Consider the following 25,462-nt stretch of genomic DNA (forward strand, 5'->3'; position numbering starts at 1 on the left):
AGCAACGTTACCCGTCTGTGTGAGGTCGAGCACACAAATGCGTGTGGCGTCAGTGTTTGTGTGTCTTTTGTTACCATCATATTTGTTCATTGTGTTAGTTTTGGAGGTCATGCAGTTCGTAAACTTTGCACGTTGCATGTGCCGGTGCTGGAGAGATTACCAGTGTCTGCAAAGGTGAGTGTGTTGCAGCCTAGACACACACCCTGAGAAACATTCATGCAGAGCAACAGCAGCAGAGATTCTGCTGATGGGGGGGGGGGGGGGGGTGTGACTGTGGTGAGATCTTTGGACTAAGCCTGATTGAGCTGTGCTCAGTGTGTGTTTATATTTTTGTCTCTATGCAGACTAGACAAGTTTCTCTCTACTTTATCAGAAACTTTGAATATTGTGATTGTGAAAGAGCATCCCGTTGACGGAGACCACCTGAACAAAATGGAGGAACCAGTTGGTATTCTAGTTTTCAGCACCATGCCTGTATTCAGTGGACGCTAAAGGCTGCAGTTATAACCAGAAAAGGCCGTTTCTCTGTTATGAAATGTTTAAAACGCATCACTTGATGCAAACGAGCGTTCCGAGATGCGAACTAGCCTGCGAGCAATATTTGAATTATTGTTTTTTCAGTTATTTTATATGAGAAACATGTATTTGACATTTGATTTAAGTTTTGAGCTCGGTCCTGGAATGAATTATACTCGCATGCCAAGGTATTACTGTACTGCCTCATTTTAGTTGTGCTTGTTCACGATTGGTAGTTTTTTGCATCTGATATAGTGACCGTGCTGAAGTATGACATCCGAAGCGGAATACTATCAGCCAGATTTTATTAACTAGTAACATTGAGTGGTTTTTGCCTTCATCTGTGGATGTTGTATTGCATTTAACCTTCCCGTAACCTACAATATTACTAATACATTTTATCTTTGGGATGTTTGCCTCCAGAAAATGATTTACAGAAATAAGTTGACCAAGTTTTTGTGTCATGCACTTGATTTGTTGAATACATAAATAACCCCTTGATGATGAAACCATGACCTGTTCTCTAGCGCCACCATCAGGCCAAACTTTAGAATTAGTTAAATATTAGAATTTATCTTGAAAAGAAAAAAATATCAAATCCTATGGTGTTGAAGTCTCAAAATCCTGAAAGGTCAAGTTTATCAAATCTGATAGACTGGGATTTAAAGGGTTATTAAGTATAATTCACTGACTTTATAAACTGGCATGGAACCATTGAACATCGACCAAATAACTGAACACTCTGATGAACATAAATGGAGCTGGGACTGCCTCGTGACCTAAAAAGCCTCCCTTCTGGAGCAGCTGTTCCATTTAAGATGTGGAGATGGAGACACGCTGGTCTGGAATACTATACCCATCTTTATGATGGAAGCAGGAAGTAAAGGAACAATGAGAGGAAACAATGTTGCGGGAGAATCATGGAGCCCTTTGAACCGTTTGACCTTCACTACGGTGGAAACAAAGTACCTGATTGAACCGAGCTGCTGCATTCATAGGTGCGAGTAGCAGGTCGCACACACACACACACACACACACACACACACGCACACAGACGTTGACCCCAGAGGAACACCAATGAGTGCACATTGAAAAAAAATATGAAGATTTTACACTTAGTCAATTGTACCTATCATATTTGGAAAAGTCATGAAATAAAAAAGTGAACTGTTATTTTTTAATGATAAACAGTGAATGGGATCAAATTGACCCCAAAGATAACAGGAGGGTTAAACACGTCATCTTCCATCGCATGCCCTCGCCAACCAATGCTAGTTTCTTAAAGTTCATGCAAAGTGACATAAGGCCAGTACTGATCCTACAAAAAGGTCTGAGCTTATACTGAACAAAGCTTGGCCGATTGTTTTGAAGCACTTGAAAAGAGGGAAAATGCAAAATTGCATGAAAAAAAAATCACCAAATATTACACTATACAAAATTTAGAGCAAGAGCAGTTCATGGGTAAAAAATACAAAACAAAAAGAAACTAACAATTCCACTAGTTTTTCAGCAATGCAGCCGTCTCTAACGGCAGCATTTACAAATGCCACACGATTTACAAAGCCTTCGAGCGGAGGAAACGACGCCTTTCATTGCGTATTACATCACCGAGGATATGGCTCCCAAAGATATCATGGAACAAAGTGGGTTCAAAGTTCTCGTTGAAAGATATGCAGTAAAATTATGAAAATCCGTTTTTCAAACTGCAACGCTCAACAAGTACAAGACGTGTGATAGCTGCTAGTTAGATAAGCAAACTTATAGTACAGACCTGGGCAGAGAACACTGCAGGCAGTGTTAAAAAAGTAAATAAATGATTGTTCATTTATCATAGTTTAGGTGTTACAAATTACATTTATTGTAATTTGAAGTCAAACTCTCAGCCATTTCTTGAAGGTATATTAAAATCTGTAAAGAGGCTTTTCCAGGAAGACCTGCTTCTTCAGAGTCGTTGATACTAATGATAGGTGGAGCCTTTGACGTGTCAGAAGGGCATGCTGGGACCTGCTCTGTGGACATGAACTTTGTTTTACACCATGGGAGGAAATGTGTTCCCTGGGTCCTGTGCAGCAGCTCAACGGGCACTTTCTGCTAGTTAAACTTGGATGTTTTCTATGACGTGAATATTTTTCACTGAAGTCTTCGCATGTATGATTTTGGAGATCATTGCAGTGTGGTTGGCAAAACTGTCGTGGCTCAGGAAGCTTTAGAGGGTTTTGTTTCCTTGTAGTGAATCAAAGTTAAATGGTGGTGAATAAACTTTTATTTTTAGTTTGCATGTTTCAACAAAGCCAATCCACCGACCCTCCAGTAAGTAGCATTGCTTATCGGGCCTCCGTGTGTTGACCAAACGATCATCATCACCAGTATGTGTGCCCAAGAAGAAGCAATACAAACATGGATTCTTCAGTATTCCATTCAGCCAAATAAGAGGACCGCTGTATTCACTCTTTTTCCCTGTAGCCTGTATTCTCTTCTTGTTTATTGCATCTCTGAAAATGTAAATTTCAGTGTTAATCTCTTTCATTGCCTAGCTTTAGAAGAAAACGGCTACCTTGACTTATTGTTGTTTCTGCATTAATAACCACAATAGTTCCTCTTTTGTTGATTGGAAATCATTTCATATGCCTAACAGCTCTTTGGTTTTTTTTTCCACATTATCCGACCAGCTGGAATAATATTAGCGATAGCAGCAGGAATCTACAGCCAAAGCCCACAGCCCTGCTTTTTTTTAATTCTCCTGCTTCAGGACATTGTTATTTTAATGATTCCCATTAAAGCTGCTGCCATTTTACAGGAACAGGGTGCTTTTAACCTCAGAAAAGAATAGAAAATGCTTCCCTCATAACAACTGCAGGAATGAGTTTCTTCTACATTTTTATTATCATGCCATCTAGCAGAATTTCATTGTTATTTATCTTAAAGATTAGTACCATTTGTCAAGAGGATACCATATCTGATGGATGTAGGCTCCTTATCTCTCAGCGATGAAACTGGTTAATTTGCAACTTTCTGCAGTTGTTCAGTGAACTTTAATCGTCTGAAAAATGCAACAGAGTAGGCCTCAGACAAAAGCAGTACCTTAAGAATAGTCGGCTAGTTTTGTAAACGGTACCTGTCACAAATGAGCGTCCTAGAAACTGAAAGACCATTCTATTTCCATGTTGCTGTTCAGACTGCCTTCACTGTACAGTTGGGGGTAGGGCAAAGTTCACAGGGTTGGGGAAACTAGAGAGCTGATCTCCTGCCTGGCAGAGAGTGTCAAAAGTACAAGGAAAAAAAAGCAAGGACCAGTTTTGCCTTTGGGATCTTAGGTCGTCTAATATAGGGCGTGACCCAGCAGCTGGATGGAGGAGCTCCAAATTTGGATCAATGGGCAACACGAGTGTGGATTTCAAGTAAACTTCTAACAGTCAGCTCAGCCACGCAGGTTTTATTGTGTTTTCAGCAGACTCCGGTTTAACCTGAAGTTGTGAAACAACCCAATGTTTAATGAGTTTTTGTGGGCAGGCTCATTTTCTGGCATGTTCACGTTACTCTTGTTTAATTGTATTAGGATTGACCCACTATTCTCTCCATGCTATTTATTGCCTAATAAAGATTATGGTATGCTTCTCTGGTATTTTTCCAGCAAACGTCATTGAATTATGTACCACTAAAAACAAATGGAGATGATTTAGGTGTGTCATGGCCCACATTGAGCAGTTCTACACAATATATTAAGTTTGTGTTCCATATTTGTACTGAATTAAATGGATTTTTATACATCGTATACATATTCTGTCAGTATCGATGCTGAGATTCTCCTTGGGCGTGACCAGGTTGGATAGGATTAGAATTGAGACTATACGAGGGACGGTGAAGGTTAGACGTTTTGGAGATAAGGTCAGAGAGACCAGACTTTGATGGTTTGGACATTTCCAGAGGAGAGACAGGGACTATATCTGTAGAAGGATGCTGAGGATGGAACTGCCAGGGAACAGGACTAGAGGTCGACCCAGGAGAAGATACATGGACTTAGTGAGGGAGGACATGAGTGGCTGGTGTTGGGGAGGACGATGCAAAGGACAGGGTGAAGTGGAGAACATTGATTTGCTGTGGTGACCCCTCGCGGGACAAGACCAAAGTACAGTACAGTAGTAGTAGTATTGGTGTGTTCTGTCGGTGTCATGGAAGCACAATGTACTCTGTTAGTCGGTACAAAAGTAAGAACTTCTGTAAGAAGGTATTAATGCTTTATATATGCATTTGTCACTGCTGACGTGACACATTTTAGAATTCTGTAATGTTGTAACCGAGTTACAGTCATCTTATACTATTTTACTTATGATGTATTTAATATTATTTTTTCACTTTGACTTATACTGTACCCAATTATCAAAAAAACAAACAGTTTTAACATTTATAGTAGTGTGCTCTATCTATTTCTTCTATTGGTCCCATGACAGTCGGAGCAAGAGAAACCATGAATGTCCTATTTTGCACTTGCATCTAAATTGCACAGATTATAGATGGTTCAAAACCAAGGCATACATTTTAAAATCCAGTATTAACCATGTAAAGGGTAAAGCAATTTTCTTTTGTTGAAAGGGTCAACCTTGGAGATTAACTTTTGTTTTTCTGTGTTCTACACAGATGTAACCTATTGAATTGGAACCGCCGTGCTTCTTGTGACCACTAGAGGGCTGTCAGTCCAGCATCCAGGCCATACTCTGCCCAGCAAGAGAGGACCTGTGTTTAGCAGTTACGCAGATATTCAAAGAGTGCCTCATGTACATACCAAAAACAGAGTGCCTCTCCCGGGACACCTGGCCTGAACCATCAGTGGATGGCCTGGTCCGACCCAAGAGAGGCCTTTCCCTCTGTAGCATCAGCTTACCTGTCCCGCCAGGAAAGACTGACCACAGGAATGCTGTATCATGCCATTCTCTCACCTCTCCACATATTCTTTGACATTTGTTCACTTCACATATTCTCTCTCCGTCTATTCTCCTCATCCCCATTTGGTTCTGGTCCTGAAGGTTTTCATTTTGCACTCTACATGCACTGTTGACTGCAACATGCACAGGTCTGTGGCCACAGATTGGTGATCGCCGTGCATTCCCTGCATTGCTTTGTTCTACATTAGAGTATTTTCTTATCTTTTAAAATTGCACTCAATAAGGATTTGTAGTGGCATGGCTGTAGGAGCAGCAGACATTCTAATGCAGTAGTGTAGGAGTCAAACTGGTGAATGTGTATATTACTGAGGTGGCACAGGTGTTGCACATCATCAAGGTGCGTGGTGGGTCGGTGTTATTGTGGGCGGGTGCGTTATGAGTTTGGAAAGGTGCACGTTACCTCACCTGCGGGAACCTTATGGATGAGGAAGTGGGGTGAGCTCCGTGGTGGTCATATTTTCTGTTGAGCGTTTATGGTGCAACATAGACGGTGAACTGCGTTTCACATAATTGTCAAAGGGTGCTGGATTGTTTTTAAGGAAATGCTTTTCATTATTTGGTTAGCTGTTTGGAGGCTTATCAATATCCGTATTATCTTAAAGCAAGAATGACTTCTGAAAACATTTAATAAAAATGTCCAGTTGGCAGCTTGTTTAACTGTTTTGTTTTCTGTTCGGCTTCCGTTTTTAGCCGACTTGAATCCCTGCTTACATTAAATTCTGCTGCAGAGGGCCTGCATGTTGTCATTTCATGACATAACGTCTCCTTCTGTGCTATTATAATCATCTCCATAATCTCATGACACCACATCAGCGACTGCAGTTTGGCATCAGATATGACTTAACACTTAACATACTGGCAATTAGTTTTATGTTTTGTTCTTGACGTCAGTCTCTTATCAGATGACCGGTGGGATATTTTCTGCTGGTGATTTAATCTGTATAGAAATGTGAGAGCCATTACTGGGGTGTTAGAGTTATGGCCTGAAGACAGTGATGGAAAACCTGAACTAAAGATGACGGCAGTCCTGAATACGGCTGTGCCGACAGGTAGTGGCTGATCCGTCACACCCAGAGTCAGGTGATGTTTGTCAGGTGTTTCTAAATGTGTTTCAGTTTCATATGGTAAAAGATGAATATTGTTTCCACTTCACTCTTTGGTCATCTTGGTGCACAAATCAAGGACATTATAGTGTTTTTTAAATATTTTCTTTTTTCTTCTTATCTACATTAAAGGAATTTCCTTTCTGCTGCCGGTGGTGGTGTGATTGGTTTCAAAGCTCATTGGTCGATCAGTCCACCAGGCATAAATAATAATATCTGGTACTAATTTACAGTATTTTTGTGTCTCTTTCCGCCGTGCTTTGAAACCACTCTTGCTGCCTAACAGCCCTATCACGAACTAGTGCATAAACAGATTCTCAAACAAATATACACACAGCTGCGCACACCCGTGTGAGATATTTTTGTGACTGTGGTACAGCATGCTACGTGGCGAGCTGCCATTTTGGCGCCTTTGTCTCTGTGCTGGGCTGAGCAGCTTTTGTAAGTTGATTCCTGCTGCTTCATATGACGGGTCATATGGAGAAGATCTTTTTACACGTTTGTGGATATCAGTGCTGCTCTGTTAACGCCAGTCTGGCAGCAGACGGTAACACAAGGCTGGATGCAGTGTGTAAATTATAGACGTCCTTGGGTTGCTGTCTCAGAACGATCTTTCTTTTTTATTTATAAACTAATTATTCCATGTAATTTACCTTAATACAATGCAAATAAGATGTAGGGGCTGATAGTGTGCTGTACATAAGTAGGCAGCCTGTTTGTATTGGTCGGTGCAGCAGCTGATTGTTAAAAGGCTGACCTAACCTTGTTACTGTGCAGGTAGGATCAGAGGGCTTTGGCGGCGCGCCACCCTCTTTTAAATGGATGGGTTAACGGCAGCTCTTGGCCCACGGGTGTCCTGTGCAAATGTGCAAACCGTAATCCTCCTCTGACATTAATATTTTCAGATGGAGGCAAGCCGGGCACATGGTGGGCGGGTGGCAATGTAAGCAAGGTCTTTTTGGCTGGGCTTGTTTCATGCTGGCAGTGGTGATAGACACTAAAGCCATTACTCATGGTGCTGGAATGTCCAGAATGTATTCTTAGCCCCCGTCTTCCTATCAGTCACTACAGAAAGGTTGGAGGGTCAAAAAATAAAGAGGTAACCAGTCTACAGGGCTGTCTGCGCCGCCGCTGTTTACCAGGGAGGGGGTGATATTTTAAACCTGGGGGAGCTCACATATTTACCCCAGTCAGTCTCACAGACTTGCCATTTGGGGGTGAAGACACTGGAGACCACTCATTGAGCACAGAAGCGGAACGGAGAGAGCAGCCTCGGTTTACAACTCGATAACCCAAAAACATTTTACACATAGAAATCAGCTCAGAGAAGAGGAGTAGAGTCAAAACCAGAAGACCGACGTGAACAGGTTTGAGGACAGAGGGGAAGAAACTTGCGGGGGAGGCAAGAGGTTGTCAGACTGAGCTGACTTCCCCCCCCGAGGAGGAGTTGCAGTTGCCGGCCAGGGCAGGTCCCAGGGCTGGCAGGGCTGGCCCAACTGCTTCTCCACCTCCTTTCCTTCCTCCTCTTACCTTCTACTCCCTTAACCATAAAAAAAAAAACCTTCAACTGCTGTGCAGTGATGAACTCACAGGCTGAGCCCATGAGCAACACAGGAATGCTTAGAAAATCCTTCCCCATGAAGGTCTGTGCTTCGAGTGAGGGGAACTCCAGAGGCTGAGCCTTTTGATAAGAGGACCTCCTTCACTGTTACCTTTTTGCTATCTAGTCCACTCGCTGGTTGAGTGGGCTGAGACCGAGGGGATCATTTATACGCTTTTTATTTTTCTCTATTTTTGCTCTTGTAAACCGGAACAGTGGCGACCTTTTCAGTAGCAAGGTGCAAGGACCAGCTTCATTCACCCAAGATGAGCCGCTGGCTGAAATGCACCTCCATGCACTTTGTAGGTATTCATTATCTGCAGTTGCTCTGCTCTTACATTGTTTTCTTCTACAAATGCAAATGCCTGTGATTAGAGCATTGGTGTATGAATGACTCATTCATCCGTGTAACTTGTACTGTCAGCTGTATTAATATAAGCATACCTTTACCTTTGTTCTTGTGTTCTCTCTACAGCCATCATTACTCATACTTAAATGTGCTTCCCAGAGGCTGTAACTGTATTCATTTCCTTTGTAGCCTTCACTTGCATTTGGAAATTTAGTGAATCTGCAGCACAGTAGATTCCTGGCACGTTCTGTTACCATGCTACGCCCCAAAAATCCCCCCCCCTCAACATTCATTTTTGTATCAAAATTGGTACTACCGGTATATAAATGTATTTCTATTTATTTAAGCTCTAAAAAATGTAAACCAGTGTTCCTACCTCCTGTTGAACTAATTACAGTAGCTGTGTATCTGATGGCTCCCCTTTCTTGTCAGAACACAGACTGGAACAAGTATGACGACCGGCTGATGAAGGCTGTGGAACGTGGAGAGGTGGATAAGGTGGCTGCTGTCCTCAGCAAGAAGGGCATCATCCCTACCAAGCTTGACGTGGAAGGACGCTCTGCGTGAGTAAAGACACTCCCATGTCCACTGTGTTTACATTCATAGTCTGTGAATTTAAGTGAATTGCATATTGAGCTGAACATCTGTAGAGAAATAGGTTACATTGATGGATTGAAGGTGGTTTTTGTAGCTAACCTCACTCGTGGTTTCTATTTGGTTTCTCTTCATAGTTATGTGCAGCCATGGATTTCTGAGCATACAAAAACTCTGCGCTTCACAAATTCCAAACATTGTAGTGGCCACACATTCCTGACCCCACTTCCTAGATAAGACATCCATGGAAATGCCTTTTGTAGTTAGGTCACTCTTATTAAAAGTATTTTTTTGAGAAATACCAGCTCCAAAATGTGAAACCTTCATCCAGCTGCATATGAGAGGCATTAAAATATGTCCATTTTCCCTATCCACATTTCTATCCAGAAATAACCCATTCAGTGCCCATCGGACTGCTGGTCAGTGTGGGGGGGGGTTGGTATTAAGAACGACTGTGACCACATTGGACAGAGGTTGTTTTTGTAGTCCCCACAGGAAATGACTCTGTTTGCAACTCCAACTAAAACATTTCTGCAGGCTATTATCGGTGTCCGTTTATTACTAAGGTATAAAATTAATCTGACCTGCACCAGATTCCTTCTACTTTTGTGGATTTCTAACACTAAATTGTGTCTGATTTTCAAACTATAATTTCAACAGAGAAAACAAAGGCAACCTGACTAAACATAAAATGCAAAATGTTGTCTAATACCTAAATCAGCAGTGTAAAAATGTAGGCTGGAGGCTCTGTGGGCATGAACTGCTCATGTCATGTCACAATTCAGGTTCAATGTTCCTCTGGGATAGCAGCGGCTTTTTGCTCATCACTCTGCCATGGATGTCATTTTTTGCTAAATGTGTTTTGACAAGTGGAGACATGAAGAATGACCTTTTTATTGAAGTGCGTGATGTCTAAAGAACTTCAGAGTGGCATACCGTCCATTGGACGTTTTCTTTGAATCTTTTGTGATTTCCCGAATGAACGTCCGCTGTACTCCCGGAGGAACTTCTGAAGGCTGGTCAGCGTCTTCGAAGGCGAACCATTTTTCCAAACTCGTATCCATTTGTAAATAATAGGTTACACAGATTTCTAACAATTCTATACCGACACAGTATATTTCAGTCATTGACTGTCAGTCAAATCAAACAATCACTTCTGTGGTGATCAGTTGATTGAACAGGGCAGTGAGCGATCGGGCCTGAGTGTGTCTAGTTCAGCTGCAACCTGTTGCTCATGCAGGTGGATTTAGTTTCTAAGGGCAGTGGTATTATGTATGTTTTTTTTCTGAAATTAAATAGTATAATATAAAATGTATTTCCCCTGTTTTATGTTACTTTTTTTTTAGATTGGATACAGTTTAGTACGAGATATAACAATCTAAATTAGGAGAATTGGAAGGTATAGGGACTCAAGTAGGTTAAAATAAAGGTAATATGTGTAAAGAAATGTGTGTTGCTGCATCTAGGCCATCTAAGACGATGAGATATTTCAGTTATCTCATACAGATCTTTTCTGCCTAAAAGTAACCTGATTCCAACACCAGCATTTTGGGAGGCCCGGCGCCCTCCTTTAATCCTAGATATATGGAGAACTCGCTGGTCACGGGCTGTGCTTCAGGTTTATTTTGATAAAGGCATTGTTAAAGCATATAACTATAGAGCACCAGATTCCTGACGTAAAGGTGTTTAGTATTTTTAGCCGTGTGAGAAATTCTTTATTGACACCATTGAAAAGATTCATGACTGCATCCAGGCACGCATGCAAATAAACCCAATTACGCACACAACCAGGTACCGTAAACGCCTTGTTCCATAATATGGTGCTAGAATTTGGCAGAACTCGACCTACAACTGTGGCCAACCAAATCAACTCTTACTAAAAGTGAACCGACCTCACAGCTCAGCTACTCCGCCTTTAGCTCAGTAGGCCACACACACACAGACCCGTATGGGTCAATGGCTTTCTGGCAGCAAAGGAATGTCGAATGACAATCCCCGGTAATCATGGACCTCAGCGGGGGGAAGCTAATTACGCACTGCAAACCCAAGATATATAATTTGGTGTGACCTGGATTAGCCTTACAGTGTGAAACTAATGAATTAAATTCTAACCGTTCTGCTGTGGCCTCCAGCTGAGTAAACTATTTGCGTCACTGTGATGACACTGTAGCTGGATCCCAGCGAGGCAGGACCACCCATCGCACCTGCTCATGCTGTGCAGTTGTGATATCTGGCAGAGGACGCCTTGCGCAGTAAGAGAAATCCTCGCTGACAGCATACCACTTAAAACAGCCACGCCTCGCCCTGCAGCATTAAACTGCCGCTGAGATACTCTCACATGCCCCGAGGTTGAGTTTTGTCAATATGCCTTTTTAGAATAGTAATAAGTTGGATGAGGGCACAGTCGGGTCTCTACTGCAGATGTGTGTGTGTGTATTGTTTTTGTTTTTAATGAAAGGACAGTCGGGTTTTTAATTATGTGGACTGCATTAATAAACTTGCACACATACTTTGAGTTTTTGCGCTTAAACTTATTTTTCTGAAACACGACCATTCAGGTGGGTTGTGGAGAAAACAAACTAAATCTTGCTGAACTCTTCATCTACGGTGTGCGACAAGGGACAATTTAAAGCTGCAATGGTCACAGTATATTTGACTACCTTCAGAGAAGCGCATCAACATATATGGCTTAGCTACAAACATGTACTCTTAATGTACCGGTACTCTTAGTTTTACTCTTCCCTGTCCTAAAAATAACAGTATCCTGCAGGTTGTCAACCTGAAAGCTGCCGGGGAGCAGATGTGAAAATTAAAACTATATCCGTTAGTCTCTAGTTGCATTACCACCAAAATAATCGACTCCCTAGAACGTGTTTTGTTAGTTTCTGTCGGCAGCCTGAGCTCAGCTAACCACAGTTTTTTTTAAAATATATATTTTAATACATTTACATTAACTTTCCGTAAACAAATATTCTTGTAAATATGTCGGGACTTTATGCAGCGTGTCAAATACGTGCGTTTCATGTGAAACCTCTTACTAGGTTTCCTGCCATTCGTTCTACGTCGTGAGAAAGTCAGTGCTCTGAGCGGTCGAGACCCTCCACTGCTCCCCAGAGAACCAGCGTCTCCTGGCCATCAACACGGCTTTTAATACCCGCACCAGTGTTGAGGTGACAGCCTAGCTGTCTCCTTGGCAGATACTTTGGGGTTGGTGCATAAACAGGTTCATGTGACTTGATGGGTGACAGACTGAGATTGGTTTTCACACAAGTGCTTTTCAGACCTTCATGGCCGGTGGTGGCAGTGCTGCTGTGGGTTAAATCAGAGAAGGTAAAAGGAATGCTTCCAGTCAGAAGTGATGATTAAAGACGTGTTGGCAAAGGCACGCTGCTTAATTGGGGTGGTGAGTAGTAAGGGAATATGCAAACTTCACTGGACTGATTAAAAAAGAAAATAATAATAATAATAAAAATCACCATTATCACATTTCAAGGTTTATCAAGTAGCTGTTTAAAGCTCTGTTATTTCAGAAATTACCAATACATTTTTCATGAATAAATGTAGAATGTGTCATGTATATTTTCAGCGTATAATAGCAACATTATTCTAAGCTGAACTCTTGTTAATCATATCTAATAATTCTAAATTGGGAGACTCCAAAAAAATGTAAGTAAAAATTTAGGAAGAAGTGGGAATATTTGTTCAGCTGTATATTATGGAAACAAAAATGAAGCTCAGGAGGACAGCTGTGTATCTGTTGCCATTAGCGACCGTGACCTTTCGTGTTATGAGCTTTAAGAATACAGATCTTGCTGATAACAAGGTACCAGGTTGTATGTTTGCAGTCCCTCACTAATCTTTACATTTCTGCCACATCCCTTCTTTTATCTTTTTACTGCTTTTTCAACGCTACACTTTGGTAGCTCCCTGTTTTTTCCTTCTCTTCATTTTTCTCTCTCTTCTTGCTGCTCAGGTTCCATTTGGCTGCAACACGAGGACATCTCGACTGTCTCAATCTCATTCTTGGACACAATGTTGATATCACCGCGACCGATGCCTCTGGTGAGTTCAGGTTTTATGAGAGCAGTATCTCGGAGTTGTATTTATAATCTTTGATTTGCTTCCAGTATTTTGTCCCCTCATTTTTTAAGATTGATGTAATAATACAAACTTCCTTGCAGTATTACAAAATAGAATTGAATGGCTGACTTGGTACAAGAGGGACACTATTCCTTGACACCTTCAGACCAGTAATGATGTTTTCCAAACCTCTGTTTGGATCTCATGGCTTCTGTTTTGCTATGTTTTGTTTTTTTGTTTTACATGCACAGTTTTTTTTTTTCAATGCAAGATTGGGCATGGATTCCCACTGAAAAAGCTGATATAGGGATTATCCTTATCAGCCTGAGCGGGTTTAAGAAATAGGCACTCGGTTGAAACTTTGCTTTGTGTTCTGATTGCTTCATTCATTGTTTTCAGGTAAAAATGCGCTTCATCTGTCATCACGAAATGGACATTCTTTGTGTGTGCAGAAACTCTTGCAGGTAAAGGCTTATCGTCCTCCATGTTCTCTATATTTTCTATATGTGCATGGTCATTATGAGAAAATGTTCCGACTTTTACGATGATTCCAGATTGTTCTTTGAATGTATTTTTTGTTTGTATTTTAGTTGTTGGTGATAGTTACAGATAGATGCATCTTACACTGAAGATATGTTCCTCAGAGCAGCTCTGGCCAGTAGAAGGAGTTTCCCTCTCAGCTCAGTGACATACTTATTGGCTAACGGTCCTGGCTGTGCCCGTTCCACAGTGGCCCTTGTTGAGTCACGGTGACCCACTGGAGGATTTATGCATTGTTATGCTCTCACAGCATCGTAGCCCCCCCCCACCCTCATAGTCCAGGCGGTTGTCGGTGGTGTTGACAATCTTTCCCTCCTGCAAGCCTGCCGTCCATTCTTGGTGCCGTCATCGCACCAGACATAGCAGCTGGATGCCGACACCCCCACTACCTCCCTGCCAACCCAACCCCTAAAGGTGTAGGATATCCCCCACTAACGTTGGCTCTCATCGACCCCTCCAACCCCTCCAACCCCACAGACACTCGTTCCCCTCCCCTTCCCCGAGCATTGTCATTTGAGCCTGGGGCTCATTTTTGGCCCTTGTTGCTAGAGAGAGCTGGGTTTTTATAGGGGGGGGGGGTAGGCAGAGCTCACTGGCGAGCTTACCCAGCAACATCAGGCCCCTGTTAGCTTTGAGTGCGCAAGGCTTCATAACATACCCTCGTCACCACAGATGCTGCTGACCAACCAGCTGACTGACTCTGTAGAGATGTCACAAGTAGATCAGCACGGCGCCACTTACCCTAATATGACCTGCCTGCTGGCTCATCTCAGGTTCCACTGCCAACCAGGGGAAAGGGCCTATATCAATAATCATTATCTTAGTTGTTACACCATTGACATTAGCTGCCTGAAACGCATGTTTTAATTGGCTTGTTGTTATTTAATTTGAATATGAATGACTTCCGCTGAATATCAATGTCTTGGTTTTACAGATCTGTATTTGAGGTCGCCCTCTTAGCGTCTTTATAAAAGTTTACTTCACTTCACTTTTTCGTTTTCGTTCACCGAGAGGAGGGGGGGGCGCTATTTTACGCTACATGCATGCACATTTGTAGTGCCTATCAAAACAAAGCCTTTTTTGTGCAGGAATCATTCAGGGCCACTGGATGATGTCTCTTCTTTGCTAGCTTTGCCAGTTAATGCTGATCAAAGCGGAGGGGCGACGCCGCACCGGCAGCAGTCCACCGCCATGTCTTACACATGCATCAAGCACAGCTTGACTGGCGTGCTATAAAACGATTACTTACCTTACTCGTTAAATGCTGGTTGATTCCGTCCTCTGATTGGACGGTAAGAAGCACATGGACATTTCGCTGCTTCCCAATTTGAAGACATTTTTGTTAATTGCTGGTTGCTAAGTAATGCTTCAGGTTGTCATATTTTCACACCCCTGTTGTGTCTTTCCACTTCACTTTTATACAGATCTCCGTTTGGAATTAAAATTAAGTCGAATTTCAAAAATTCGTCGAGGGCTTTAAAGTGTGCGACTCATAATTATGAATTTTTGGCCTGCATATTTTTATATTTCTAAGCTTTTCATGACAATCTGTTCATATTCACCAATGATGGAGATCCACATCAAAGTTTTTTTCCCGTCATTAAAGTCCTTGGGCATTAATTTTCTCATTTTAATTATTTGTTCACAAAACTATTGTAGATTGTTGTTGCTTTTGAGAATGGAGATTTTACAATTATATTTTACACGTCAGACTTCGAGTATTATTCGAACATTAGTGAAATAATTTGCCTCACTTGTTCCAACTTCTGCAGCACAACTGTCCAGTTGGAAATGTGGATCTACAGGGAAGAACAGCACTTCATGATGCAGGTAAGACCAAGTGAAGGCTCTGTTACTAGATTATAAATGTCGTATAAAGGCTAAAAAATACTGCTAATGTAAAAATGTGCTCTTCATTTTTCTTGTGCAGATTTTCTCACACCATAAACCATGTCGTTCCTGAGCTCAGTTAATGTTTTTCAGTAAATGAGATGAACTGACTGCAAATGTTTCTGCTTTTTGTCTCTCTAGTCATGGCCGGCTGCCCCTCCAGTGTGAAACTTCTCTGTGATAGCGGGGCTTCCGTGAACATCAGTGACTTTGTGAGAATTTATCTCTCAATCCATTTCAGTTTTTATTTTTGCACGTGTTTGATCAGTGCTGTAGAAAAGCCGATTTCTCTCCAGGAAGGCTGCTGTGTTGTGTTTAGCTACATGTATGATCAGGCTAAGCGGTGCGAAAAGGTAAAAGCAAGTCTGCTTGAATGAGGACTGGCTTTAAACAGGATTACTCTTCTGAAGTTGGTGACAAATTGATTTCTTAAGATTGGCTAGACTGACACTGTTTTGTGTAATTTATTGTGGATACATGCACTTGTGTGTGCTTATCTGGATGCTATTGGCTCTTCTCCAGGACAGCAAGACACCGCTGGTGCTAGCAACTCAGATGTGTCATCCACGGATCTGTCAGCTGCTGCTGGAGCGTGGGGCTGATATCACCACCCGAGACAAACAAAACAAGTAAGAGACTTTGGCCCACATGGCGTTTGAAGCAATAATGTTTTTCTGATAACATCAAGTTCGGCAATTGGTAAATGGGAAAGAAAAGAAAATACAATACGTTTCATAAAGGGAGACATTGGATAATAATAACTAGAGGAGCACTCAGAGTGCAGACCTCTGCCGGATCTGTCAGCTGCTGCTGGAGCGTGGGGCTAATATCACCATCCGAGACAAACAAAACAAGTAAGAGACTTTGACCCACATGGCGTTTGAAGCAATAATGTTTTTCTGATAACATAAAGTTCGGCAATTGGTAAATGGGAAAGAAAAGAAAATACAATACGTTTCATAAAGGGAGACATTGGATAATAATAACTAGAGGAGCACTCAGAGTGCAGACCTCTGCCGGATCTGTCAGCTGCTGCTGGAGCGTGGGGCTGATATCACCATCCGAGACAAACAAAACAAGTAAGAGACTTTGACCCACATGGCGTTTGAAGCAATAATGTTTTTCTGATAACATAAAGTTCGGCAATTGGTAAATGGGAAAGAAAAGAAAATACAATACGTTTCATAAAGGGAGACATTGGATAATAATAACTAGAGGAGCACTCAGAGTGCAGACCTCTGTCGTGCAGCTCGTTTCCCTCCTAATTGGGTTTACACCGTCCACATGGTAATCTGGATCATCATCAAAAGGTTCTGAATGGTTCATGGTATCTTTATACACCAACCATGAAAAGTGAATCGGAGTTTGGAGTATTTTTAACTGATTTTTGAATCTGTAAATGTGGTTTTTGATGCTAAAATGTAATACTTTTTACTGACTCCATTGTGAATCCGATCCGGATGAAATTCGGTGTTAAGATCGATTGGTCAATAATCTAACACGATATTGAGGAACAAATTTGGACCTCCATTGACAAACATTTTAAAGTGATCCAGGATCTCTTCTGGATCATTAATAAAATGTATTCATCTCTTCCTGGCAAAATTCCCAATATTTCCTGCAAATATATATAATTTTACCGTTGGAATTTTATTGATTTTATAACCGTGTTCACTTTTAATGTATAATTTTACTGTTTGAATTTTATTGATTTTATATCCGTGTTCACATTTTTATTGTTTGTATTTTCTGTATTTCTTTACTGTTTTCATATTATGTACACTGTAAAGCGTCTGAGTTTTCAGAAAAGCGCTATATAAATAAAATGTATTATTATTATTATTATTATTAAATGTCATCCAGATCCGTCCAGAACCTTTTGAGTTATCTTGCTAACAGACAGACAGACAGTCTCTTACTATTTCACTTTTCCAATAGAATATAGAGTTTGTCAGAGCAATAGGATGTGATTTATTATGTATTCCCAGCCACAATATTTCTAGAAAATACAATAAACAGTGACTTATGTTGAAAACACAGGAATGAAATATTCAGCAACAAATATTCAGTGAGTCGTAGTTTTTGCTGTGTGTTGATTTGAGAGCATCATTCTCGGTGACTGTTTTCATTGTTTCTCTGACACCTTCAGGACCGCTCTGATTTTGGGCTGCGAGTACGGCTGTAAGGATGCGGTGGAGGTGTTGCTGAAGAGTGGCGCTGACGTGAAGGCTGTGGATGGCTTGGGTCACGATGCATTTCACTACGCTCGCCTCAGCAAGAGCCCAGAACTGCTTTCAATGGTCAGAAGTTACCTGGACAAAGCCACCAGAGGTTAGACGTTGACCATGTTGAGACAGAGCCGACATGCCATTGTGTAAATAGCTTAAAAAAGATGAGGCTTCTTAATACAGTTAAGATGTGTTCTAAGGGAACGGTAACCTTAAATGCGTTCTGTTGTTGCTGGTGTTGTCTCGGACTGAAGGACCTGATTTCATGTTTGTAATATGTTTAGTCCTTCTTGTGTGCTTTTCTTTCACTGAACATATTTGTTAACACAATTTCTGTGTCTTGGTAACTTGCGTCAAAAACAGCTTGTTCCTAAAGCTTACCGGTAGCTTGTTTTTCTTGTCTTCTTACAGAGGCTTCAAAGATGGAACAGTGGAAGCGACAGGTAAGAATAAATCATTGTACTGGTTGTCATCTGTTACACCTCACTGAGAAATGCAAATTATCTCTAAGTTCATTTATTTTGGAGAATGTCTTTGTGTACGCGAAGCACGAAGTGAAAAGCAATTAACTTAACTCTGCCATTGTATTCGCGCTGTCCTGTTTGTTAAAAGTTGAAAAGGTCGAGGCTGCTTGTTCCTCTAAGCCATTATTAAAATTACCATGTCAGAATCCTTCCAACCTGTGTTGCTAAAACACGGGGAACATCCAGGACACGCTGGAGAGACTATGACTCTCGGCTTGTTAAAATGACCGTGTTTATCTGCAGCTTTCAGTGGAGCGATCGGAGGCAGCTGAAGCTCACAGAAGAGAGCAGATCATACAGGTGAGTCCTTTAGAGGTTTTCCTTATTGGGTTTAGGGTGTGGTTTAAATTTTTGCGCTTTATGGTTTTGAGTGTGGATGTGTATTTTAGGACTTGGAGAAAGAGAACGAGACCCTGCAGGGAAGTCTAATCCAGTATAGTCAGGAGCAGGCAGCCCTGATGGATAAGGTCAGCGTGCTGCAGCAGCAGCTCACACAGGTAAATGATGCAAGCTACAGCAAGAGCAACTGACAAAGTCTTACAGCACAGCCCTCAAAACGTGCTTACTCTTCACACTGTGTGACTCCTTCAGGTCCTACTAGTTACTTTTGGGTTGGCTGCTTTGGGTGATGAATGTAAGCCAATATAAAAGTGAAAGCCAAGTCATCCATTCTTAGCCTTATAGTTCTTCTAGCATAATAAGGGCAATAAAAAATCAAAATGTTTATAATTATTTCTTAACCTCGGGCATTTCTCTCAGAGTGAGGATAAGAACCTGAACCCTCAAATGCATTTAAACCTTTATGGCTGAGCTCTGCATGCTAAATTCTTCAACTCACTTTAGTCTGTTCTTTTTCACCTACAGGAAAAAATAAGTGCAGAAGACATTCAGAAAGAGGTAGGAAACAAAACTCCCTAATTGAACGTAAAAAAAAAAAACCTGGTTTAAAAGCCTTTGTCCTTTGTCCCTCTTTCATTGAAAAGTGAACTGAAACACTGTGTTAAGTGTTTGTTGCAGTGTAATTAACCTGCAGTTACATCATCATTACACAGCACGAGCAGTCGTAGGTGCAAGTGAGGGGTTCTTAGCTTTAAAAACTAAAATTAGGAGTCAATTAAAGTCAGGTTGACACATCCGGGAGTCAAGCTCAAGTGCTGTGCTCAAAATCTGATTTAAAATGGGGTCAGACAGACCAACAAAATATTCCAACTAAAGATCAACTTTCTCATGCTGTCTGTGATTATTATAATGAGTCTGTTTACTTTTGCCAGACCGACTCATGTTTTTGCGTTTCTTCTGTTAAATCAGAGAGAGCAGCTGAAGGTGCTGCTCGGTACCAAAGAAGAAGGCGCTCGAGGCCCGGAGACCGTCAAGGTCCAGCTCCGAACTACTTTGGTTAGTCGCCATTTGAATTCAGTGCTTCTCAAACTTTGTTTTGTTTCCCTGAGAGTCCAGGTTTCATATCTGAAGTCTGGAAGCTTTATTGGAGTGTATATATTTAGTTTTCACTTTATTGGATGAACCTGCTTGACACTAATGCATTCTGATGTAGTAGTTCTGTTCTCAATCCTACATTCAAGAATGTTAAAACGTAATGAAATGGTTATTCAGCTGTCACATTTCTTTAAAGTACATCGTTTTTTCTGGGGGGAAAAAGTGTTTTTAGTATACCGAATGATGAACGACTATAAGAGTAATTTTATGAAAGAAATCTGCTGCTGCTGCCTATAGATTATTTTAAAAGCATGATTTATTTTAAGTCTCAAGGTTTTCTTTCCAACCGTTTGTACTGAATGTGTGTATTATTACATATTCACAGGGGGACTACTCTGGACAATCTGTCATCAAAGGTCAGCTGCCTTCAATTTCTAGACTTTTTACACTCCACTAAGAGTCTGTAAGAATATTGTCCATGGAATGTCCTCTGTTGTCCTGCAGGTAAAGAAAATGCTCTGGTCAAACAAACTCACAGCCTGGATTCAGCTCGGGTAAGTTTTGCATGACGAGTCAACAAGTTTTCTTTCTTTTCACAGGCTTCTTTCTTTCATTTTTCAATTTTGTGAAAGTATTAAAAAGCAGTCGACGACTTCTTTTCCTTCACTCTCTTAATTAGTGGCTCGTTTTCAATGCAGTTAATCACAGTAACTTTGTCTGTTTGGTGTGTTTTTAAATCGCCATGTCTTTCCTCCTTCTCTGCAGATGCTCCACAATCCTGCCATATCTCGGCCAGTGTCCAGACCTCCAGAAAAGAGTCAGCCCACTATTGGCTGGGACCTCGCCAATGAACTGGAAGCCCTCCGAAAGGAGATGGAGGTGGCGAAGAGAAGACAACAGGTAGCAGAAGAAGAGGCGGCGCGACTTCAATCTGCCCTGAACCGTAAAAATAGAGAGTGCCAAGAGTTGGTTCAAAGTCGAGACGCCGTCCAGAAACAGGCTGACCAGCAGGTTCAGGAGCTCGAGGACGCCTTAGGAGATGTCCAGAAGAGGATGTTGGACTCTGAGTGTAAGGTCAAACAGCTGCAAGCTCATGTAGTTGCTGTTAAGGAACACTTGGGCGGCCAGGCCGTTGAAGAAATGCGACTCCAGCTCCAGGAGATCAAGGCTAAGTATGAAGGAGCATCAGCCGAAGTGGGTCGAGTTCGTAACCGCCTCAAACAGAGTGAGAAGGCCTTGGAGGAGTACAAGAGCAGTGAGAGCCAGCTGGCGTCTGAGGCAGAGAGGCTGAACCAAGACCTGGGAGCTGTGACCGCGGAAAGAGATGATCTAGCAGAAGCACTTACAGAGATGGAAACCCAGCTAAAGGAGGCCCGGACCAAACATGGCAACACGGTACCAGCAGAGAAGTTTGACAATATGAAGAACCTGCTGACGAATGCCGTCGATGAGAAGGAACGCCATCTTGCTGAACTAAGGGAAGACTACGATCGTGTGTTGGAGGAAGTGTCTGATCTCCATCGAAGGCTGGACAGTCCTTCATCCCCGGCAGGATCAGGGGCAGCGTCTGCTGAGGAGCAGCAGAGGATACAGGGTGCCCTCGAGGATCAGAACGCTTCATTGAAAAGCAAGCTGGTCGATTTGACTGCCAAAAGCCAGGCTTTGATTCATGAGGTGAAGGAGAGCGAGGAGGAGAGAGATCTACTACGAGAGCAGCTGGATGAATTCAGCAGCAAGATTGAGAATGACTACATACCTATGCAGGAGCACGAGGAAGCTCGGAGGAGCATGGCGACCGCTTTGGAGGAGCTCGAGGACAGACTGGTGGAAGCCAGTGAGCGCTATGGAAAGGCAGAGGCGCAGGTTCAACAGCTTCAAACCGAACGGGCCACGCTGAAGGAGAGCATCAGCAACATCCAAACGTCTAGCAAGACTCAACGGAGTGAAATGGAAGACCTGCGGTCTCGCAACGGAGACCTGGTGAAGAAAATGGAACTGTCTCAGAAGAGATGTGAAGACGGCGACGAAGAGTGTCTGCAGCTAACCACGCAGATCCAGGCGCTGAAACAGAGCTTAGAGAGTGAGCGTGTTTCCAGACGGCAGCACGAGCAAGGGAACGTGGAGTTATCCTCCATCTTGGAGAGTTCTCGAGCTCAGATGGTGAAGGTGGCGACCAAGGAAAAAGAACGTGGGGAAGAATTGAAGAAGGTGAAAGAAGGAAACGATAAGTTGAAACAAGAGTTGGACCATGTCCTGATGGAGATGAAAAGAGATTTTATACCAATGAAAGACCACAGAGCTTCCATAGACAAGTTGAACGCTGCTGTGGTTGAGGCAGAGAATAGAGCAAATGAAGCGTCAGCAAAGTGTGTGTCTGCTCAGGAGGAAAAGGGAACGCTAACCCAAGAACTGGTGGCCCAGAAGAAAGAGCTTGACACCATACAGGAGGCAATCCAGTCCAGGTTCATCCCGCTGACGGCAGCAGAGGAAAAAGAGCAGTCTTACATTGATCAGGTGAGAGAGTTGACAGTCAGACTGATGGAAGCGGAAGAGCAGTGCAACAAGGAGAGGTCTACCGGACATAGCAACCAACAGGAGAAGGAGAAACTAAAAGTCGAGATTGAATCTGTCCAACAGAGACTAGACTCTGCTCTAGTTAGTAGTGAGAAGCACAAAGGTGTAGAGGAAGAGTACAAGGGCAAGTATGAGGAACTGTCTCAGAAATGGGCCGACTTGGAGCTCCGGCATGAAGAAGTGACGTCCCAGAAAGCTGATCTGGAAGGCCAGAACACCATTTGCAAAAATCAGATGCAGAATCTTCAGGACCGTTTGAAATCAGAGTTGATTCGGATCGCAACATATGACACCGAGCTCAAGGCCCTCCATGACGCCATGCAGCAAGCCCAGACTGACTGCAAGAAAGCGCGGGAGGCCCAGCAGCAGGAGGCTCACCGGGTCTGTTCCTTACAGAGGGAACTGCAGGAATACCGCGCGGATCAGGCTTCTCTGCTGCAACAACAGACCAAATCCACAGACGCCCTGGAGGCTGACGTCGTGGCACTGCAGACGGCTCTGCGCGAAGAGGAGGAGAACAGTGCCCAGAGGGCTGAAGATGTGTCTGCCCTGCAATCGGAGCTCCTCCAAGCCACGCAAGCGCTTGAGGAACTGCGCTACAAGGAAGACCAAATGAACCAGCTGAAGAAGGAGAAGCAGCATCTGGAGGAGGAGGTTGCCAAGCTGAGCAACAGGCTGATGGGCTTAGAGCGGCAGTGTGAAGAGGCCCAGCAGCAGTCGATGCAAGCCAGGGAGGACGAGAACAGGGCCAGGACGGAGGCGGAGGCCGTGCAGGAGAAGGGCCGTGCCATTGAAAGAGAAATTAGGGAGCTGAAGGAGAGATGCGACGAATCCCTGAGCACCATCCGTGACCTCCAGAGGAGGATTCAGACCTCAGCTCAGCAGACCGAAGCCAAAGACAAGAAGGTAATAGAAATACATTTAGCTGTGCTTGATACCAAATCTCACAGAACACAATTCTTACAAAGATCATTAGCTGTCTAATGGGAGAAGATGCGGCTAAAACAATCAAACCCTCATTTTGGTCTTTTGATTGTGTCATGAAGCGATCCCCGTTCCAGTCAGGTGGGTTCACGACCTTTAGCTTTTATTTGATCACTTTTAGCATATACAGTATTTGATTTGATTTGAGCAACTTAAAGATCATTATCCAAGTGTGTGGACTTGGATTCTTCTCAATGCTAATGAGATTTAGCTGCTTCTTAGCAAGTATATGGTTTTAAATATAGCTAACTCCTGTAGATTAAACATGCACTCATCCACCCCTGAAAAATCTTTCAGTCTGCAGGACAGGCAGTCTCTGTTTGCGGTGACCAACATCTGAGACTATTGCATGAATATTAACACAAGTGTCTGTGCCAGATCACAGAGCTGCTGACAGATGTGGAGCGATTGAAGCAGGCACTGAACGGCCTGTCCCAGCTGGCATACACAAGCAACGCGCCTAATAAGAGGCAGGCGCAGCACGCTGACACACTCCAAGCTCAGATCAAGGGCCTACAGCAGCAGCTGGCTGTAAGTGGGCTTTGATTATGTTGCAAAATATGTATTAGATAATTATTAGAGGCATTAGATTATCATTGGACGTACTGCACATTAACCGTCTTCCTGTTAATCACTGGAAAGAATTTCCCTCTTCGTAGAATGAAACGCATGCCGGCTGCATTAAGTGCTAAATAAAGTGAGCATGCATGTGAAAGTAAGACTTGGACGATGCCGAGTGTTTATTTACCTGTAGGCGTTTTATTGTGCTGCATCACGTCCGTGTTTACTGGACTGTCTCTCTGTCTCCTCCTCTGCTCTACAAGGATGCTGAGAGGCAACACAGGGAGGTGGTTTCAATTTATCGAACTCATCTTCTCAGTGCAGCGCAGGTAAGTTTAGCTCTACTAAAGCGAGGCATCTTTTTCTACCCCCGCTAAAGGGGTGCGTAAAGGATTACCCTCGTCTGTACCTGGTACAGAACAGCAAATAGCCGATCCACATCTGCACATTGAAATTCCTTGCATGCTTTGTATGAGCCCTAAAGGTGTGCATTTCATAATTGTTTTCCTAAATGTGCAGTTTATGTAATTTAAAGAATGGGTCTAATCATTATAGACCACCTTTACCCGTTTGATTAAATCCTTTTTGAAAATCAGGACGGTTGTAAAATCAGCTTTTAGCACTTTTTCAATATCCAAAAGCAGAAGAGAAAATTCATGTATGCACTTGAGAAAAGGTGTTAAAGGTTTGAAAGATTGCTGAATGAAATGGTAACTATAATGTGTGAGCAGGTTTCAGATGCATTAATCACAACCAGATGCTAAATGACTATCTGACTTTGTCTGTCATAGGGACACATGGATGAAGATGTCCAGGCGGCATTGCTGCAGATCATCCGCATGAGGCAAGAATTTGTGTGTTAAAGCTCCCCTCCAAAACACAAAACAAGAAGCTACCTGTCGACTCAAAGTCCCCACCCTCACATCTCCCACTGCAGAACACCCCACACACACACACTGTGGCCCCTGTGGGTGCCCAGTGTGTGTGCGTGTGGTTGCTCAATCTGAACATCTGTCCTGTGAATCACTTTAGATAAAAAAAAAAAAAAACAACTTTGGCAGAAATGCTTCAAAATTAAAAATAATTTTATTCAAGAGCGTTATTTGTCAAACTGACCTGTGGACATCATTTTGATTGATCCTACACACTGTACATGCAGGAAAACATTACTATTTCTATTAGTGTAGTCTGCAGCAATGCGTTTATGAGCTACTATAAATGACTCTGCAAATCTGTGTTTCCATGCAGCTTCAACTGATGGCTGTTATTTCTGAGTCCGTTTCATACTTTTGCTGAGCTGAAAAATGGGCGTGAACACAGACTACTTTTCACATTCCCACCCGACAGTCAGCTCAGAGTGCGTTTCTGTTAAGAGCAAATTTTGCTGGAGTTTGATGTTTCAGTGTCCAAACATGTCGAGTTCCTCCTCTATACAATCACAGAAATAGGATTTCTTTCTGTTCATCTACTGAAATGTAAGGATTGGCAATAAAATCCAAAGTATTGAGTAGATCATCATCAATCGATTCAAATTCTCTTTTTTTA

General features: G+C 42.6%; 1 protein-coding gene across 1 annotated transcript; it reads left to right on the forward strand.

Annotated features, from left to right (window-relative positions):
* Nucleotides 1-8,139: 8,139 nt before the first annotated feature.
* On the forward strand, nucleotides 8,140-24,974 carry uacab (uveal autoantigen with coiled-coil domains and ankyrin repeats b). The gene is made up of 19 exons (XM_068741737.1): nucleotides 8,140-8,202; nucleotides 8,941-9,071; nucleotides 13,076-13,164; nucleotides 13,582-13,646; nucleotides 15,495-15,552; nucleotides 15,754-15,824; nucleotides 16,135-16,241; nucleotides 17,762-17,943; nucleotides 18,252-18,283; nucleotides 18,608-18,664; nucleotides 18,754-18,861; nucleotides 19,229-19,261; nucleotides 19,673-19,759; nucleotides 20,184-20,214; nucleotides 20,303-20,352; nucleotides 20,564-23,278; nucleotides 23,735-23,887; nucleotides 24,181-24,246; nucleotides 24,709-24,974. Exons 1-19 carry the CDS (start codon nucleotides 8,140-8,142, stop codon nucleotides 24,778-24,780), a joined length of 4,170 nt encoding a protein of 1,389 aa, XP_068597838.1. The 3' UTR covers nucleotides 24,781-24,974.
* The last annotated feature ends 488 nt before the right edge of the window (nucleotides 24,975-25,462 follow it).

Source organism: Brachionichthys hirsutus, chromosome 1, assembly GCF_040956055.1.
Source record: "Brachionichthys hirsutus isolate HB-005 chromosome 1, CSIRO-AGI_Bhir_v1, whole genome shotgun sequence".
Lineage (NCBI taxonomy): Eukaryota > Metazoa > Chordata > Actinopteri > Lophiiformes > Brachionichthyidae > Brachionichthys > Brachionichthys hirsutus.